Source organism: Papio anubis, chromosome 8 (genome assembly GCF_008728515.1).
Source record: "Papio anubis isolate 15944 chromosome 8, Panubis1.0, whole genome shotgun sequence".
Classification (NCBI taxonomy): domain Eukaryota; kingdom Metazoa; phylum Chordata; class Mammalia; order Primates; family Cercopithecidae; genus Papio; species Papio anubis.
The window spans coordinates 36,529,485-36,550,418 of NC_044983.1; the positions used below are offsets into that span (position 1 = coordinate 36,529,485).

The window sequence follows — 20,934 nt, forward strand, 5'->3', positions numbered from 1 at the left end:
TTTTGAGACGGAGTCTTGCTCTGTCGCCCAGGCTGGAGTGCAGTGGCCGGATCTCAGCTCACTGCAAGCTCCGCCTCCCGGGTTCACGCCATTCTCCGGCCTCAGCCTCCCGAGTAGCTGGGACCACAGGCGCCACCACCTCGCCCGGCTAATTTTTTGTATTTTTAGTAGAGACGGGGTTTCACCGTGTTAGCCAGGATGGTCTCGATCTCCTGACCTCGTGATCCGTCCGTCTCGGCCTCCCAAAGTGCTGGGATTACAGGCGTGAGCCACTGCGCCCGGCCCCTTATTTATTTTTCTACCCTGAAAGCAATCTCAAGGGAAGCCCCAATTGGAAGTTTTCTTGTTTTGTTTTGTTTGAGATGGAGTTTCGCTCTTGTTGTCCAGGCTGGAGTGCATTGGCGTGATCTCGGTTCACAGCAAAATCCGCCCCTAGGTTCAAGCGATTCTCCTGCCTCAGCCTCCTAAGTAGCTGGGATTACAGGCATGCACCACCACACCCGGCTAATTTTGTATTTTTAGTAGAGAAGGGGTTTTTCCATGTTGGTGAGGCTGGTCTCGAACTCCCGACCTCAGGTGATCCACCCGCCTCAGCCTCACAACGTGCTGGGATTACAGGCGTGAGCCACTGGCCTGGAAGAAACTATTAAAGATAAAATATAGGCTGGGCGTGGTGGCTCATGCCTGTAATCCCACCATTTTGGGAGGCCGAGGCAGGCGGATTACCTGAGGTCGGGAGTTCAAGATCAGCGTGACCAACATGGAGAAACCCTGTCTCTACTAAAAATACAAAAAATGAGCCAGACGTGGTGGCGCATGCCCATAATCCCAGCTACTCACGAGGCTGAGACAGAATTGCTTGAACCCGGGAGATGGAGGTTGCAGTAAGCTGAGATTGTGCCATTGTACTCCAGCCTGGGCAACAAGAGCAAAACTCCGTCTCCAAAAAAAAAAGTATGAATGGGACTGATCCTGGAGCCTAATAATACAAGAGTCCAGCAATGGTCGGGGAAGAAAGCACTGGATTTCAGTATCTGCAAAGACTGGCTTGGGTAAGGTGAGGGCAAACCATCACACTGGGCAGTTGAGGAACTAAGAATGCCGCAGATAGTCCAGAGAGTTTCATCCTTTAGGTCCAAGTCTTGGTTGTTGGCTGTATGATAAAGGTCTAAAGCAAGACATTACACACAATGACTGAAACCTTGCTATGGCTTGGAAATTCTTGGAATTTAATGTAAGAGTAAATCATAACTCTTGCCATTACAGTGGGAATTGATGGATGTTGAAAACACAAGATGGCTAGCCATAAGTAGAAAGCTGAAACTGGATCGTTTCCTTACTCCTTATATGAAAATTAATTCAAGATGGATTAGAGACTTAAATGTTAGACCTAAAACCATAAAAACCTAGAAGAAAACCTAGGTAATACCATTCAAGACATAGGCATGTGCAAGGACTTCATGTCTAAAACACCAAAAGCAACGGCAACAAAAGCCAAAATTGACAAATGGGATCTAATTAAACTAAAGAGCTTCTTCACAGCAAAAGAAACTACCATCAGAGTGAACAGGCAACCTACAGAATGGGAGAACATTTTTGCAATCTACTCATCTGACAAAGGGCTAATATCCAGAACCTACAAAGAACTCAAATTTACAAGAAAAAAGCAAACAACCCCATCAAAAAGTTGGCAAAGGATATGAAGAGACACTTCTCAAAAGAACACATTCATACAGCCAACAGACACCTGAAAAAATGCTCATCACTCGCCATCAGAGAAATGCAAATCAAAACCACAATGAGATACCATCTCACAGCAGTTAGAATAGCAATCATTAAAAAATCAGGAAACAACAAATGCTGGAGAGGATGTGGAGAAATAGGAACGCTTTTACCCTGTTGGTGGGACTGTAAACTAGTTCAACCATTGTGGAAAACAGTGTGGCAATTCCTCAAGGATCTAGAACTAGAAATACCATATGACCCAGCCATCCCATTACTGGGTATATACCCAAAGGATTATAAACCATGCTGCTATAAAGACACATGCACATGTATGTTTATTGCAGCACTATTCACAATAGCAGACTTAGAATCAACCCAAATGTCCATCAGTGACAGACTGGATTAAGAAAATGTGGCAGATATACACCATGGAATACTATGCAGCCATAAAAAAGGATGAATTTGTGTCCTTTGTAGGGACATGGATGCAGCTGGAAACCATCATTCTCAGCAAACTATCGCAAGAAGAGAAAACCAAACACCACATGTTCTCACTCATAGGTGGGAACTGAACAATGAGATCACTTGGACACAGGAAGGGGAACATCACACACCAGGGCCTATTGTGGGGAGGGGACGGGGGGAGGGATAGCATTAGGAGATATACCTAATGTAAATGACAAGTTAATGGGTACAGCACACTAACATGGCACATGTATACATATGTAACATACCTGCACGTTGTGCACATGTACCCTAGAACTTAAAGTATATTAATAAAAAAAAAATTACAAAACAAAACACAAGATAACTAACAAATTCACATTTCTTGGAGGTGTTACATGCTTTGAAGCAGTGGGGCTCTGAAAAACAAATGCTGTCATTCTGCTGAACTTCAGAGTATCTTACTGTAGTCAGATACGTTTTTCAAAAGTTGGTATTTCTTTCTTCTCTTTATGTGGGTAGTTAATAATACATTCTTTTAAACAGTAAGATTATGGGCAAAACATTAGATAAGCCATTAAGTGCAATAGTTTCCTCATAAATTACCTACTGTAAAATCAGTCCAATGATGAACAGTTCAGAAGTCAAATGGTTTATAGGCATTTTGGGCAGTTTAAAAAACCCCTGAGCTCATAAAATGTTGTTAATACTATAAAATAATTCACACACACACAGGCCAAGTGTGGTGGCTCATGCCTGTAATCCCAGCACTTTGGGAGTCTGAGGCCAGAGGATCACTTCAGGTCAGGAGTTTGGGAACCTGTCAGGCCAACAGGGTGAAACCCCGTCTCTACTAAAAATACAAAAATTAGACAGGGGTGTCATGGCGTATGCTTATAATCTCAGCTACTCAGGGAAACTGGGAGGTAGGTGCAGGTTGCAGCGAGCCAAGATCGCACCTCTGCACTTCAGCCTGGGCAACAGAGCAAGACTTTGTCTCAAAAAAAAAAATAATAATAATAAAAAATCACACACATACAAATAAGATATGATATAAAATTTATGAAAATAACATCTTTGCTTAACAGAATATAAAAAGGAACTACCTGGAATAATCATAGTTAAAATTACTGAGAATAAGAGGATGACTCACTCAAGCCTAATCTGCTAATAATTGCCAATTTTACACCACGCCTCCCAACTCCTAGTTGAGCCCATTGTCTACTAAACCAGCATTCCTTTATTTATTTATTTATTTATTTACTTAGAGATGGAGTCTCATTCTGTCGCCCAGGATGGAGTACAGTGGTACAATCTCAGCTCACTGCAACCTCTGCCTCCCGGGTTCAAGCAATTCTCCTGCCTTGGCCTCCTGAGTAGCTGGGATTACAGGCGTGTGCCACCATGCCCAGCTAATTTCTGTATTTTTAGTAGAGACGGGGTTTCACCATGTTGGCCAGACTGGCATTGAACTCCTCACCTCAGGTGAACTGCATGCCTCTGCCTCCCAAAGTGCTGGGATTACAGGTGTGAGTCACCATACCCAGCCCAAGCTTCCTTCTTGAAGTACAAATCTGTTAAGCTTTTCATACAATCACTACTCTTCAACAATCACACAAAGTGCCATCACTATGGGTTTTCAGTCACTACAATACCATTTATGTTCCTTTTTGATGAGAACATAAGATACTCAAGACTCAATTCAAGGGACTAGAAAACCTATACCCAGAGAACAAGCCATTGTAAGAACATGTTGGGTCTAATGGGAACTTAGTTTGGATTAGCCAGGGGCGAAGCAGTAGCAAGAGCAACAGTGATGTCATTTCTCAAACATGAGTCTTCTGCAGTAACCAGTAACTGGGAAACTCAGCTGAAAGCTCCCTCCTCACACCTGAACATTTGAATTTTTTTTTTTTTTTTGAGACAGAGTTTTGCTCTTGTTGCCCAGGCTGGAGTGCAATGGCACAATCTCGGCTCACTGCGACCTCCGCCCTCCTAGGTTCAAGCGATTCTCCTGCCTCAGCCTCCCGAGTAGCTGGAATTATAGGCATGCACCATCATGCCTAGCTAATTTTGTATTTTTAGTAGAGACAGGGTTTCTCCATGTTGGTCAGGCTGGTCTTGAACTCCCGACCTCAGGTGATCCGCCCACCCCAGCCTCCCAAAGTGCTGGGATTACAGGCATGAGCCACCGCCCCCGCCAAATATTTGTATTTCTTAACAGATACAAACATGAAAACAGGAGAGGACCCCTGAGATGATCAGAATAAAAGTATTCCTTCCTAAGTAGCCAGCTACTTAAAACTGTGACTGAAGGGGGAAATTCCAGTATGTGGACTGCTTATACCTTTGACAACAGAAACTTAATTTCGTCTATTCATTACAGGAACTCAAACTTGGAGATAACATGACACTTTTGACATTCATATTTTATTTACAAGTAAATGAAGACTGTCGCTGTAAACTCTAATTTGGGATACGAAGAATAATATCAAGAAGTAGTTGCTGGCGCCACAGTGACGTGTGAAGGAGTCTATGCCACTGTTTCTTTAAACGATTTTGTTATTTAAAAAAAAACAAAACCCACCTACACGATTTCTTCATGTTGCATGTGTAAAAGACTTAAAAATAAAAGTGACTTTTCAAAACTCTACAGTCTCTGATCAAATGTGTGAGGTGGCCAGGATGTCACTTTCATCAGTGACAGTCCCTACTCTTCAAGAGCAACAGGCTCTGGGCAAAAGACTTAGTACTCATCAAGAGTATCTGCTCGAGGAATGGAAAGACCTCGGTCCTTCAGGGCCTGCACTTTCAACTTCTCTGCTTCCAGCTTGGTCTGCTGCTCTACCCTTTGCTCTTCTAGAATTTCTTCAATGGATACTTGCTGGAGGGGTGTGTCACTCTCCTTTTCCAAGTCCTACAAAAGAGATAGGTTTGAAAACTTCAATTGAAGACCAAGAATAGAAAACATTATAGATCTAAAGGCAAATGGATTCCTCTATCAGGTTCAGATTATTTTTCGTAACTGTGACAGGACTGAAATATCCTTCTCATAGGGACAGATAAGTTTTTCAAAGAAATGCCTGACAACACTACTATAGGATACATATTTACAATGAATGTGGTTAATAGTGATCAGTATTTTTTTTTTTTCCGAGACGGAGTCTCTCCCTGTTGCCCAGGCTGAAGTGCAGTGGCACCATCTGGGCTCACTGCAACCTCTGCCTCCTGGGTTCAAGCAATTCTCCTGCCTCAGCTTCCTGAGTAGCTGTGCTTACAGGCACGTGCCACCACGCCCAGCTAATTTTTGTATTTTAAGTAGAGACAGGGTTTCACCATGCTGGTCAGGCTGGTCTCGAAACCTGACCTCGTGATCTGCCTGCCTCGGCCTCTCAAAGTGCTGGGATTACAGGCAGTGACAAGGTATAACAGAGCTTTATGTGATCCAAAATCCCATATCAGGATTAATTTCCTTTAAAAAAAATTAGGGCTGCTTATAGACAGCTATCTCCCCCACTGTAGATAATCCAAGAGGGAGGTTATTGAGGCAATGCGGCCTTAGACTTTTTAAATTATTTTAAGGATGGGTGGGTTGGCTCACAGTTGTAATCCTAGCACTTTGGCACTTTGGGAGGCTGAGGTGGGAGGATAACTTGGGCCTACGAGTTCGAGACCAGCCTGGGCAACACAGTGAGACCCTAACTCCACCAGAAAAACAAAAAACAAAAAACAAAAAAACCCAGAAAAAAAACCAGCTGGTGTGGTGGTGTTCACCTACAGTTCCAGCTACTCAGGAGGCTGAGGTAGAAGGACTGCTTGAGCCTGGGAGGTTGAAGGTCAAGGCTGCAGTGAGACATGAACATGTCACTGCACTCCAGCCTGGGCAACAGAGCAAGGTCCTGTCTCAAAAAAAGTAAAAAGGCAAAAATAAAAGGGATCCTCTTGCCTTCACCTCCTAAGTAGCTGGGGCTACAGGTGTGCACCACCGTATCAGTTCTGTAGTCTCTAAACTATAACAAGACTCTTTTTCCCTTTACGGCAACAAGTCTTCTAGAGAGAACCTCAGCAGACCATTTAGGTTACTAAACCAATTTGGTCCCAATATTTTTCTCCACTATTTAAAAAATTGCTGCTTAGGTTAGGCGCAGTGGCTCATGCTTGTAATCCCAGCACATTGGGAGGCCGAGGCGGGTGGATCACTTGAGGCCAGGAGTTCGAGACCAGCCTAGCCAACATGGCAAAACCCTGTCTCTACTAAAAATATAAAAAAAATTAGCCAGGCGTGGTGGTGGGCACCTGTAATCCCAGCTACTTGAGAAGCTGAGGCAGGAGAATCACTTGAACCTGGGAGGCAGAGGTTGCAGTGAGCAGAGAGCACGCCATTGCACTCCAGCCTGGGTGACAAGAGCAAAACTTCATCTCAAAAAAAAACCAAACAAAAACCAAATTGTTGCCTAATAAAAAATTCCTTATTTAAAAAACACATGCTTATTGTAGATAATATAGAAAATAGACAAGGAAAATTTAAAAATTATCCATAATTCCAGTATGGAGGATTAACATTTTGATAATATCCCTACAATTTTTCTACATATATACTGACTTAAACGAAAAAAACCCAGCCAGGCGTGGTGGCTCACACTTGTAATTCCAGCTACTCGGGAAGCTGAGGCACGAGAATCACTTGAATCCAGGAGGCAGAGGTTGCAGTGAGCCAAGATCACACCACTGCACTTTAGCCTGGCTGACAGAGTGAGATTCTGTCTCAAAAGGAAAAAAAAAAAAAAATCAAAAATTAGCTGCGCGTGGTGACGTATACCTGTAGTCCCAGCTACTCAGGAAGCTGAGGGGGGAGGATCACTTGAGCCCAGGAGTTTGAGGCTGCAATGAGCCATGATCACACCACTGCAGTCAGCCTAGATAACAGAGTGAGACCCTGCCTCAAAAACAAACTCCTGCCAAAAACCCACAATGCAAATACTGACTGTAATTCGTTTTCTTTTCACTTAAATGTGGCATAGTATGCTTAATATTTTTATCTTTGAATGCTTTATAAACATTTTTCATTAATTAATTTATTATTATTTTTTATTATTTTTTATTTTATTTTTTTATTTTTTTTTGAGACGGAGTCTCACTCTGTCGCCCAGGCTGGAGTGCAGTGGCTGGATCTCGGCTCACTGCAAGCTCCGCCTCCCAGGTTTACGCCATTCTCCTGCCTCAACCTCCCGAGTAGCTGGGACTACAGGCATGTGCCACCACATCTGGCTAATTTTTTTTTCTTTTTGTAGAGATGCGGTCTTGCTATGTTGCCCAGGCTGGTCTCAAACTCCTGGCCTCAAGCATCCTCTTGCCTTGGCCTCCCAAAGTGTGAGCCACTGTGCCTGGCCCTTATAAACATTTGCTAACCAATGTCATAATGCAGAATAACTTTGCTAAAAAAGTATCTCACTATCCACAGATTCAGTTTATTGCCCTTAAAATGAATATACAGGTATTATTTGGTGTTTTTGTAAGATGGAAAGTCTATACAAAGTATTCCTGTTTCTTATCCTCCTCTATGATTTTCAATGATAAAGTTTGGGACGGTATTGACACACAACTCCCGATGCTCTGGCCTGCATACTATCACCACATGCTGCCAAGGTCTCAGAACCCACAGGCAGTGGCATTATCAGACAGAGAGAGGACTCTCACCACAGAAGTTACAATGAAAGCCACACAAATTACATAAGCAAGCCCTGCTCTGGGTCCAATGCTAACAGCACCCAGCAAAGTATGTATTACCACCTGCCCTCCCACCCCATGAGTAGCAGCTAAAGAGAGGACAGTGTTCTCACCCTAATGCGCTGCCTCTTGGGCTTTTCAGTATGTTACTCGCTGAGCAATTCATGTTGCTGTTGCTGCTTCTTCCCAACAGTCTTATTACTTAATGCTGTGTTATCATCATCGTCCTTGAGGCAGAATTCAGGCATTTCTTAACCAATATAGTGTTTATAGAAACTAAGTGATTCCTACGTATGAATTTCCCTGGAGTTGGTACACAATTTCTCCTGACTGCTGATTCATATAACCATGCAGGCATTCCTGGAACCATGTTTCTCTAGTGGTACCCCTGTAAAACTTCTGCAGCATCCAAACTATAACATATTTTTTTTAAAAAGGGAACTTTTCCTCACAAAAGGGATCCAAGGAAACAAAGAAACTTCAAGAACAAACACGTTCACTTCTTTCTCTGCACAAACATCTACTTTCTCTGCACACACATCTACTTAGATGTACCTTTGCGCCAGTGTAACCAGTAGAAAAAGCATGTCTGCCACGTTTACCACCATAAAACAGAAGCATAGTATCGGTGAATTTTTTTTTTTGAGACAGGGTCTTGCTCTGTCACCCAGGTTGGAGTGCAGTGGTACAATCACGGCTCACTGCAGCCTTGACCTCCCTGAGCTCAGGTGAACCTCCCACCTCAGCCTCCTGAGTAGCTGGAACTGGTCATCTGCACTGTCACCCCTGGCTAATTTTTATATTTTTTTGGAAAGACGGGGTTTGGCCATGTTGCCCAGGCTGGTCTCTTGGGGCTTAAGCGATCTGCCTGTCTCGGCCTCCCAAAGCACTGGGATTGCAGATGTGAGCCACCACACCCACCCCAGTATTTTAACGTAAGTCTTTTCCCCTGATATGTTGCCTCTTCAAAATTACATTCAGAAAAGTATTTTAAAAAATCACCTATAACCCCACCACGCAGAGATGGGTCAGCTCCCCTATAGACTGGCGTACCAAACATAGTGGCATGTACCTATAGTCCCAGCTACTTGGGAGGCTGAGACAGGAGGATTGCCTAAGCCTAGGAGTTTGAATCTAGCCTGGGCAACACACTGAGACCCCATCTCTGGAAGAAAAAAAGTACTGGAAGACTACTTTACAGTCATTTAGTATCTCCCCATGGGTACTAGGTGCTTTGTTTCAGACCTTTTTTTTTTTTTTTTTTTGAGATGGAATCTTGCTCTGTCACCCAGGCTGGAGTACAGTGGTGAGATCTCAGCTCACTGCAACCTCTGCCTCCTGGATTCACGCCATTCTCCTGTCTCAACCTCCCAAGTAGCTGGGACTACAGGCAACCGCCACCACACCTGGCTAATTTTTTTGTATTTTTAGTAGAGATTGGGTTTCACTGTGTTAGCCAGGATGGTCTCAATCTCCTGATCTAGTGATCCTCCCGTCTTAGCCTCCCAAGTGTTGGGATTACAGGCGTGAGCAACTGTGCCTGGCCTTGTTTCAGCCTTTACGTGACATAAGAAGAAAACAATTTCTGCCGCCTGGCTGGGCGCGGTGGCTCATGCCTGTAATCCCAGCACACTGGGAGGCCGAGGCAGGTAGATCGCCTGAGGTGAGGAGTTCAAGACCAGCCTGGCCAACATAGTGAAACCCCGTCTCTACTAAAAATATAAAAATTAGATGAGCGTGGTGGCGGGCATCTGTAATCCCAGCTACTTGGGAGGCTGAGGCAGCAGAATCGCTTGAACCTGGGAGGCGGAGGTTGCAGTGAGCCAGGATCGCACCATTGCACTTCAGCCTGGGCAACAGAAGCAAAATTCTGTCTCAAAAAAAAAAAAAACCCAAAAAACAAAAAATAATTTCTGCTCCTTAAACATGCAAGAAATGATAAACGGAACGAAAAGTACAAACTACAAAAATATTTTATAAATAAGAAAAAGATATTTCACATATTTCACAGCAGCACTTGGGCAGTACTGATCAATAGCATGGATTAGTCATTTCTAGCTGACTATTTCCAATATGAGGTCTCTGAACCAACCCAACCCTGGCAAAATTATCTCCTTGCTTTCTCAAATGGCTGTTAAAAGTGGCTACAAACCAAACCACTCTAAAGACTTCTGCAAATTGATTGAAGACATGGCTAGGTATTTAGAAAACAGTATGAAAAACTTTAAAAATTAAGCAAACACCAAAGTTTTTGGTAAGAAAAAAGAAGACAGTGCTGGCTCAACCCTTAATTTCAACTACTCTTGAAGATATTTTTATTTTCCTTGCAAACCCAATAATCAGAAGTAGCAAGATGAAATCAAACGTTTTAAATAAGGCACCTAAAAAAATATCTGAGTACTTCTAGTAGGGGTGTGTGTGTGTGTGTGTGTGTATGTCTGCACACACAAAGACCTACAGCAACAACACCTCAGAAAAACTGACTTAACCTTTCACCTGCCAGCTGGTCTTTCTGGCACAGATACCAAAACGCCCTCTCCCTGGCTGTGAGCTAAGGATTCAAGTAAGACTGAATTCCATTCTCGTGATAGGTAACAGAAAAGCTTTTCCTATAGCCACTCTTTCCCTTTCCCCCTTTACTAATATAGACATCACATTATACTATATATGCAATGTGTGCTTCCCTCAAATACTGTGCATTAGCTTTATGCCATGAAAAACTACTTGTATCCAACTGTAAAATATTCCAACGTATGTAAGTCACACCTTCCCCAGCATATATAAATCAAGCTTTGTCAATTTTCTGCTATTAAACAAATACATTAATGAACACATTTGTTACAGAATCGTATTTTTTAATGGTATCCGGTAAAAAGATACTTTGCTGCCAGTGGGATCAAAAACCTTTAAAATACCAAAAGGCACTGAAACAAAGTTAAGTATTCTCTGTAGCTTCCCTAATTTGGTAGTTGCCTGTAAGAAGCCAGATAAAATGTGGAAAATATTTTTATTCTCTCTTGAAAAGATAAAAAAAAAGAAAGTCTAACTAGCATGAATATGAAGATCTACAGCAGCTTAATAGTTTTCACTTACTATTTCTCCTAGTAGGACCACGTTTTCTCCTCTGACCACAAAAATCCCTCGAGGAATATCACCGTATTTTTTGCCCACATGAATACGCTCCACAGTCTGATGTAGTACTAAGTTTGCTATAAGTGTATAGGGAAAAAACAAAGCTATTTAGTTTAACTATTGGGTAAAGGTCCGTAACTCAATAATCATTTCTTTTGAACAGAAAAGATTTAGCTAAACACGATTTCCAAGCATTATAATTCTATTTATTTATTTATTTTTTGAGACTGAGTCTTGCTCTGTTGCCCAGGCTGGACTGCAGTGGCACGATCTCAGCTCACTGCAACCTCCGCCTCCCAGTTTAAGCAATTCTCCTGCCTCAGCCTCCGGAGTAGCTGGGACTACAGATGCCTGCCACCACTCCCGGTTAATTCTTGTATTTTTAGTAGAGACAGGGATCACCATATTGGCCAGGCTGGTCTCGAACTCCTGACCTTGTGATCTGCCTGCCTCAGCCTCCCCAAGTGCTGAGATTACAGGTGTGAGCCACAGTGCCCGACCCTCAAGATTTCTAATTCTGAGGAAGGCTAAAATTTCAAATAATCTTCTCCTATTTAATTGAGACATACCAGTTAGGAGATGTCTGGGATTATGTTGGGCTAATACATGAATGATGGTAGAAATAAGAGAGATAAATTCCTTTGTAAGTTAATTGCTAATACCAAAAAAGCCATAGGAAAATATAAACGAATAAGGACCTTGGAAAACTTGGGTCTAAACAACCACAGAGATCAAAACTTTGTTTTCTGGAAAGAAACAGCTTTTCTTTTTGTGTGGGTAGGTGTATGTGATGATCTGCTGAAGATTCAACTTTGTTTTAGTAATTAGGATTCATTTAACCCAATGCAGGTATCCATGGGTTATGATACAGCAAAAACCTATTTTTTCACCTTGACAGATAACTATATTTGCAACCTAAAAGTCAACTTAATATTCACTACCTTTCACTCAAAGTACTCTGATGAATCTGACTTAAGAATCAGGACTCCAATTTGTTAACAATAATTTTTTTTCCTCTTTTATTTTTTATTTTTGAGACGGAGTCTTGCTCTGTCACCCAGGCTGGAGAGCAGTGGCCGGATCTCAGCTCACTGCAAGCTCCGCCTCCTGGGTTTTCGCCACTCTCCTGCCTCAGCCTCCTGAGTAGCTGGGACTATAGGCGCCCGCCACCTCGCCCGGCTAGTTTTTTTGTATTTTTTAGTAGAGACAGGGTTTCACCGTGTTAGCCAGGATGGTCTCGATCTCCTGACCTCGTGATCCGCCCGTCTCGGCCTCCCAGAGTGCTGGGATTACAGGCTTGAGCCACCGTGCCCGGCCATTTTTCCTCTTTTAATTAGTACTACTTGTCCTATTTGAAGTAAAGGAGAAATCTATGTTCATATCTTCCATAATTCTTACAATGTTTTAATTACGTTTTTTCCTCATGCTCAAATCCAGTGATTTTGCAGATATCCAATAAATGTTAGCATGAACATGAAGTTCCTTGAAACAGAAGGAAACATAATCTTTTTTTTTTTTTTTTTTTGGAGACGGAGTCTGGCTCTGTCGCCCAGGCTGGAGCGCAGTGGCCGGATCTCAGCTCACTGCAAGCTCCGCCTCCCAGGTTCACGCCATTCTCCTGCCTCAGCCTCCCGAGTAGCTGGGACTACAGGTGCCCGCCACCTCGCCCGGCTAGTTTTTTGTATTTTTAGTAGAGACGGGGTTTCACCGTGTTAGTCAGGATGGTCTCGATCTCCTGACCTCGTGATCCACCCGTCTTGGCCTCCCAAAGTGCTGGGATTACAGGCTTGAGCCACCGCGCCCAGCCCACATAATCTTTTAACTTAAGAAAAATGCAGGATGCAAAACGAAGACAGAGGCCTCTTATTCCAATGTATCCCTATACATATACATAAAGTATTAAGCTTAATGTTGGGGTCAGGAAATGCCTTCTACCCAATTTTCATTGGCTAGGGAGGGATTACCTTCACTTCTGGAACTGCTCTGAATTCACTGTACCCTGCCAATGTAGAAATAAGCAGCCTTGGGCCAGGCACAGTGGCTCACGCCTGTCATCCCAGCACTATGGGAGCTAAGACCAGCCTTCCAGCTGTCCCCACCAGTGCACCAGACATGTGAGTGAAGCTCCTTCAAACTAGCCGACTCACCTTCTAGACACCAAGCGACTGTCCTAGAGCCATGAGGAGCAGAACAACTGTCCAGCTCAGCTGGGTGGGTGGATCACCTGAGGTCAGGAGTTCGAAACCAGCCTGGCCAACCGGGCGAAACTCCATCTCTACTAAAAATAGAAAAATTAGCTGGGTGTGGTGGCTGGAGCCTATAATTCCAGCTACTTGGGAGGCTGAGACACAAGAATCGCTTGAATCCAGGAGGCGGGGGTTGCAGTGAGCCAAGATTGTGCCACTGCACTCCAGCCTGGGTGACAGAGTGAGAGCTCAAAAAAACAAAACAAAACAAAACAAGATAAGCAGCCTCTTCGGTGGACTGAGTTTATTTTTATCATTTGGCTCCCCCTACTGGGGAGTCTAGTGAAAGCCAGTTTTAGAAACATGAACTTGGAAATATATATAAGCTTTGAACAACCTAATCTGAATGTATAGAAAACAATGATACACTCACTAAAATCAGTCCTACTAAGTCACACATGTGAAAAAGTTGCAGATAAATTTCAATATTAAATAACAAAAAATGCAGTGGGAAGCTGTTATTATCCAGAGTATGAGAGATGTCCATAAATTAATACATACCAAATTGATCAATGCTTCTTAAAAAGCCTATAAGTGTCCTTCCATCTCGAAGCAGAACCAAGTGCTTTTCTGGGGAGAGGGGAAAAAGTCTTTTAAATGAAAACTGACAAGTTCAGTGAGTATTTAGGATAATAAAAATAAATAACAGTTTAAGCTGTACCACTTCCTCTGCCAATGCATTTAAGGTGAAGTTCAAGTTCACTGGAAAACTGAAGAAAGCAGCACAGCAATCCAGATTTATATAACATCAGTGGTGAAAAGAATCAGAGCAGTGTGGCAGAGTGGGAAAAGGACAGGGCACAGCATCAGGAAGCCTGACTTAGCTGGCTCTAGACCCTTTATGTCTTTTTTTGTTTTTTTTTTTGAGACAGAGTCTCACTCTGTCACATAGGCTGGAGTACAGTGGCACAATCTCGGCTTACTACAACCTCTGCCTCCCAGGTTCAAGCGATCCTCCTGCCTCAGCCTCCTTCGTAGCTGGGACTACAGGAGTTCGCCATCATGCCTGGCTAATTGTTGTATTTTTAGTAGAGATGGGGTATCACCATGTTGGCCAGATTGGTCTGGAACTCCTGACTTCAGATGATCCGGCCACCTCGGCTTCTCAAAGTGCTGGGATTACAGGTGTGAGCCACGGCGCCTAGCCAAAGACCCTTATGTTTGACACTTAAACCATTTCAATGTCATGTCAGTTTTTATATCTGTAAATTGACAAATACAGTCTAGATGATTCTTATGATCTTATTTATAGAATTATTTTGTCCTCAAAAGACGACCTTCTATCTCACATTTTGTTTGTAACCAGGGAAGGCTTTAAATAAAAACACAATGCTTCAGGTATTTAAAATGAAGACTCTAATAATAAGCTAGAGCAGAAATTCAATGTTTACTGAGAGGGCATGTGCTGTGCTGGGGTCTAAACATACAGTAGAGAATGAGACTTAGAAAGTCACCAACGTTATGAATTTATATTCATGGTGGAGGAGGACAAATAAACAAGAAAATAACCTATTGTGATTAGAACAATGGAATAATAAACTAGCAAGGCAGTATGATGAAGGGAGAGAAGTGGTTACAGAAGGAAGGGTGGCAAAGGAAAGCCTCTCCGAAGAGGTGACTTTGAGCTGACACTGAAGAATGAGAATAAGCCAGTTACTAACACACCCAGCAAAATTTCTTTCATTCCATGCTTAAAGTACCTTCTAGATGCAGAACAGAGGAAAACACAGTGACTCTGCCCTGAAGGAATTTATACTCTTCCTTGGACTATAAATAAGTACCACAGAAAGCAAATCTTTTTTTTTTTTTTTTTTTTTTTTTTTTTTTTTTTTTTTTTTTTTTTTGGGGCCGGGTCTCACTCTGTCACCAGGCTGGAGTGCAGTGGCGGGATCTCAGCTCACTGCAAGCTCCATGCCTCCCGGGTTCCATGCATTCTCAGCCTCAGCCTCGAGTAGCTGGGACTACAGAGAGCCCGCCACCTGCACCGGCTAGTTTTTTGTATTTCTTAGAGACGGGGTTTCACCGTGCCAGCCAGGATGGTCTCGATCTCCTGACCTCGTGATCCGCCCGTCTCGGCCTCCCAAAGTGCTGGGATTACAGGCTTGAGCCACCGCGCCCGGCCAGAAAGCAAATCTTAATTATATGAGACTACAGAGATAGAAGCTATATTTCTGAAGGAGGTATCAGAGTTGGACCTTGAAAGGTAGATAATTTTAGGGCACGGGAAGAGTGATAGGAAGCTGGGGGGAGAAGGAAATCTGTAAATTAAAGAGGAGGAATAAAAGGGCCATACATCCATGTTTAGCTAAAAGCTGAGGCTGTGAAGGGAAAGAACAGTAGATAAAAGTCAGAAAAGTACTGGGGACAGGCTGCATTTAGATTTGACTTCACAGGGAACAAGAAAACATAAAGTGATGGAGTCTGTTAACTGAGTTTGTGTAAGTGGGTATGTGTGAGAGGGTGGGGTGCTAAAGATGTGAGGTAAAGATGTAGGAGTTTTATGAGACATCACAAAACTATTTACCAAGAGTTGGGAATAAAAACAGCAAGCTCAGGGTGAAGGTTATTAGCTCTTTGTGATTCTAAAGTGCTATCAGGACACTTAAACAGAAACATATGCAGATAGTTGGAAACAGTAAGACTGGAAAGCCAAAGACGTCAAGATTAGAGAAAGCAATTTTAGATAAATCTGCAAAGAGGTGATATAAAATTACTAAAGTACAGGAGATCTACTAAATATTTAAAGAAGTAGGCCACATGGCATCCAAGTGACCATCTATATTGGAGAACAGTAAGAGCCAGAGAAGTAAGAAAATCACCAAGTACCAGTTGTTAGAGAAATCAAGAGAAGAGAATTAAAGATTCTGGTGGGGACAGTATCACAGTGCTGCAGAGGGGAGAGAACACAGAAGAATGCCTTAGGCGAATAACTTTGAAGAATGCAGCTTGACTAGTGTGTTCAGGATAAAAATTAGATTGCAGGAGTAATGTAAGTGGTCTGTTGAAGGTGATAAGGAAACAGACAAAATGAAAATGACTCGAGATTTGGGGATAAAGATATGAAAAAAGGGATGGGAATATGATGAAGAGAACGGAGAAAATATTTGAGATGGATAGACAATAACACATATGAGGGGAAGAACGCAGGGGTTGGGGAGACAGAGGATATGAAAGAAAAAGGGTAACAATGAAAAAAGGTTCCAGAAGCAGTGAGAGGAGACAGTAATAACAGACAACAAAAAGGGAGGAATCCTTCCTACTGAAATTAGAGGATGGGTGGAAATACAGAAAGACAGGCAGGAAACTGTGTGTTAGGGTGGGGGAGCAAAGGGTGCATATCAAACGGTTTCCAAGTTTTCATAAAGTGGGGGGTCTGGAATCTACAAAGTGGTAGGGGTTAGAGGGCCAAACAGCAAAACTGATTTTTAGTAAAATGGCAGGACGTGTTAGAGGATATATGAGAGATGAGGGCAAAAGGGCATCCTCAAGCAATTAAAACATCCTGTTACACATAACAGGTTCATATAGATGTTAATATGTATTTAGTCCAATTACACTACATTTCCCTTACATAGCAAAATAAGTAATCTGGGTTAAAAAAACTATCTGTCGGCCGGGGGCGGTGGCTCACGCCTGTAATCCCAGCATTCTGGGAGGCCAAGGTGGGTGGCTCACCTGAGGTCAGGAGTTGGGAGACCTGCCTGGCTAGCATGGCGAACCTCGTCTGTACTAAAAAATGCAAAAATTAGCTGGGCATGGTGGCAGGCGCCTGTAATCCGTTACTGGGGAGGCTGAGGCACAAGAATCGTTTGAACCCGGGAGGTGGAGGTTACAGTGAGCCGAAATCGCGCCACTGCAAGACTCTGTCTCAAAAAAAAAAAAAAAAAAAATTTCATTTTATGGTTGACAGATTTTTTTTTTTTTTTGGCGATCTGCCCGCCTCGGCCTTCCAAAGTGCTGGGATTACAGGCGGGAGCCACCCCGCCAGGCCCATAAAACGAAATTTTAACCATATATTCTAAATCGTATATTCACAGAGTAACTGAGACGATTGCAACTTGTTTAAAACCATGTGTAAATCATCTTGAAACAGTAAGTTAATGAGAAAGATCACGTGATTAAAACAATAAAAAATGTTGCTTGAGGAATAATGCACAGATAGAATTTAGAAAACATGAAAGCCCGGACAACTGCAGGCGGTTCTTTCCGCTTTTGTATAGGACTGAGCTCCTCTTCCGGACAAAAACTAGGAATAAAGGAGGTCTTCTTAGTAAAAGCAAAAATGAATTGTCTTAAAAAAAAAAAAAAAAGGTTGCAAGTGATTTTCCAGAAAAGTCAATACCATGTCTAACAGTGGTCTCTACTACAATAACCTGAAGGCGCTAATGACCCTCACAGTAAAATAAGCTAGCAAATGGCCACACCGTAGAGCGCCTACGTTTACTGCCAATTAAGTCCAACTGCTGCTGTCTTAATATTTTTGCTTTTTAATGAATCCTTTCTCTAGGTATTCCGATCCATCCACCGGTAACACGCTGATACTTCGAAATACTGCAGGCAGGAGGGGACGGGGGAGAAGCTCCCCCCCGGGCTTCTTTCGTGTTCGGGCCTCTGCTGCCGCGACCCACGAAAGTACGAATGAGTTCCATCGCTTGGGGCTCACCAGCCAGAGGGCTGGCGGAGGCTGCGAGGGGCAGAACAAGTAGCAGGCTACTGGGTGGGCAAGCGGTGTGTACCGCAGCTGTGGAGGACATCGACGCGGAACGCCCGGATTGAGCTCAGAACACACCGGCCCCGCCCGGGACTCATTCTACAAGCTTCTTCGGAAGAGGCGCCCGCCCGGGAGGGTCTCAACCCAGGCTCCACCGGGAGGAGATGAACTACTCACTGTCAATGTCCTCGATGAGGCTGGCGGTGCCGGGCATATAGTTCATTTTGAACTGAAATAACGCTGCAATGCACAGCGGCGGGGGGCCAGCGCGTCCAAAACCTCCTCCCTCCTACCGCAGTCGCCGCGTCGGCGGGACCAAGCCCGGAATCCCCACCGAGACCAGCACTTCTGCCCCGGCTTTCAGCCGCCGGGGCCTGCCGGAAACTCCTCCATATTACCCCCACCCACTTCCTGTAACACGTGCGGGCCCACAGGAAGAGGAGGGGCAGCCGTACGGTTGGGGGACACCCTTTCCCTGTTCCTGTTAAGTAGGGAAGAGGCATCTCCATTGGATAGATGGCGAAGAAACGTATACTCCCTCTTAAGGAACACGGTGTCTTCCCTCGTCCCCGGGTTCCCGAGACCCCAGAGTCACGGACCTCCGTCCCTCAGCTCTCGGGGCTCGGCAGCAGAAGGGGCGGGACCGGGCCTGGGATTGGCTGGCGTCGTCCGACCCCCTTCGCTGCTCTCCATTCGCAATCGCCCGCGGGCGCCTGCGCGAAGGGTCGGCCGTGGGGCGGGGGGCGGGAAGCGCTTCAGGGCAGGAGAGCCCATGTCGGCCCTGAGGCGCTCGGGCTACGGCCCCAGTGACGGTCCGCACTACGGCCGCTACTACGGGCCTGGGGGTGGAGATGTGCCGGTGCACCCACCTCCACCCTTATATCCTCTTCGCCCTGAACCTCCCCAGCCTCCCATTTCCTGGCGGGTGCGCGGGGGCGGCCCAGCGGAGACCACCTGGCTGGGAGAAGGCGGAGGAGGCGATGGCTACTATTCCTCTGGAGGCGCCTGGCCAGAGCCTGGTCGAGCCGGAGGAAGCCACCAGGTAAGCTTTGCACCCTCTGTCCTTGCGGGGAGGTGAGGGCCCTTGGGGCTGGGATTCGTAAAGGATCGGGTTTCATATTTGTTTTCCTTATGTGGAGGAGGGTCGGGGAGGGGGGATGTTGGAGAGACCGAGACTGGGATCAGAGGTTGGGGGATATGCTTGTGTTCCCTTTGCCCCTCCTTTTCTGCTTCGACCGCAAAAAATACGTTTATTACCATTTAAAAAAGAAAGAAAGATCCTGCGCGGGCTTACTAAGCTTAGCAGCAGGCTGCAGATCTCTCTCCTGGGAGCAATGCTGGGTAGGGGTGGCACGGATCTGCTGCTCCAGCTCTAGCAGTTTATCCTGCGTGACTGGCAGTCCAGCTCTCCCCGGGAAGGGAAGTGACTGCAGCCCCCGATGTCGCTCAGTGACCCTCCCGAGGGGAAGGAACCTTTGCGAGGGGGAGGTTCTGGGCATTTAGCGTTTGCCCCTAATGCCTTGCCTGAGATCGAATCGTGAATAATCAGTGTTGTAAAGCACCTTTACGCGGATTGACTGATTTAATTTTCACGGCGACTGCAAGGTAAAATGGCATTACAGCAGCCCCCGCCCCCCGCCCGCTTTTTTTATTTTTTCGAATAAGGAACCGGGGCTCTTCGAGGTTAACTCACTTGCTTAATACGCTTGGACCTGTAACATTTTATTCTGTTTTCCCGCCGGACATACACTTCTGCTTTCTTAATGCAGTCTTCTGGGTAGTGGGTTGTCGTTCTACGGTGGTGGCACACCTCTCTATTCGTTCAAGAATTACCCTCATTTGTTGAAAATGTAATAGTGAAATTCTCGTACATTGCTGGTGGGGATGTAAAATGGTGGAAAATAGTTTGGTAGTTCCTCAAAACATTAAGCATTAGAATTAGTATAACACCCAGGAAGCCCACTCTTGGCTATATACCCAAGAAAACTGAAAACATATGTTCACATAAAGCTTGTCCACCCTTGTTTATAGCATCATTATTCATAATCGCCAAAAAGTGGAAATGTTATTTATTTATTTATTTTTTGTTAGATGGAGTCTTGCTCTGTTGCCCAGGCTGGAGTGCAGTGGCACCATCTCGGCTCACTGCAACCTCCGCCTCCCGTGTTTAAGCGATTCTCCTGCCTTAGCCTCCTGAGTAGCTAGGATTACAGGCGCCCGCCACTGCGCCCGCCACCACGCCCGGCTAATCTTTGTATTTTTAGCAGAGAGGGGTTTCGCCATGTTGGCCAGGATGGTCTTGAACTCCTGACTTCAAGTGATCCCCCTTTCCCCTGTTCCTCGGCCTCCCGAAGTGTTGGGATTACAGGCGTGAGCCACTGCGCTCGGCCCCAAATGTCGTTTTATTTGGGTTATAATAAAAGAGTGAACCTCTCACAGCCCTGGTTCTTTATTCGAATACAGGAATGTTGTAAGGACATAACGACTGATGCATCAATAAACAAAATATGGTGTTAATATATTCATACAATGGAATATTTGGCCATAGAAAGGAATGAACTACTGATACGTGTTACAATATGAATGAACCTCGAAAACATCACACTACGTGAGCAAAGTCAGTCAGAAAGACTGCATATTGTGTGATTCCATTTATATAAAATGGCCAGAGTAGGTAAATCTAGAGACAGAAAGCTTAATGGTTGCCAGAGGTTGGGGGACTGGCGGTGTAGGTGAAAATATGCTTTTTGGGATGATGAAATGTTCCAAAATCAGGGCCTGGTGAGATGGCTCTCACCTGTAATCCCAGCACTTTGGGTGGCCGAGGCCAGAGGATTGCTTGAGTTCAGGAGTTTGAGACCAGCCTGGGCAACATAGTGAGACCTTGTCTCTAAAAAAAAAAAAAAAAAAATAGAAAACAAAAAATAAGAAATCTTCTAAAATCAATGG

The 20,934-nt window shown here is 44.4% G+C and overlaps 2 protein-coding genes across 4 annotated transcripts in view; one reads left to right on the top strand and one right to left on the bottom strand.

Moving 5' to 3' along the window:
• Nucleotides 1-4,577: 4,577 nt before the first annotated feature.
• LSM1 (LSM1 homolog, mRNA degradation associated) lies at nt 4,578-18,609 on the bottom strand. Of its 2 annotated transcripts, XM_009212891.2 has the most exons (4): nt 18,163-18,609; nt 13,776-13,844; nt 10,990-11,105; nt 4,578-5,086 (listed from the first exon to the last, which is right to left on the bottom strand). In XM_009212891.2, exons 1-4 carry the CDS (start codon nt 18,206-18,208, stop codon nt 4,916-4,918), a joined length of 402 nt encoding a protein of 133 aa, XP_009211155.1. In that variant the 5' UTR covers nt 18,209-18,609; the 3' UTR covers nt 4,578-4,915. The 2 variants fall into 2 exon arrangements, with proteins under 2 accessions (XP_009211155.1, XP_009211156.1); XM_009212892.2 differs by lacking the exon at nt 13,776-13,844 and having other exon boundaries at nt 18,163-18,298.
• BAG4 (BAG cochaperone 4) overlaps nt 18,482-20,934 on the top strand; it is a 36,980-nt gene continuing 34,527 nt past the window's right edge. Inside the window, exon 1 of one of the 2 annotated variants that reach the window (XM_021942212.2) lies at nt 18,482-19,027. In XM_021942212.2, coding sequence (XP_021797904.1) covers nt 18,758-19,027 — 270 coding nt within the window. In that variant the 5' untranslated portion in view covers nt 18,482-18,757. The remainder of the gene's footprint in view (nt 19,028-20,934) is intronic. The other variant, XM_021942211.2, reaches the window with a different exon arrangement.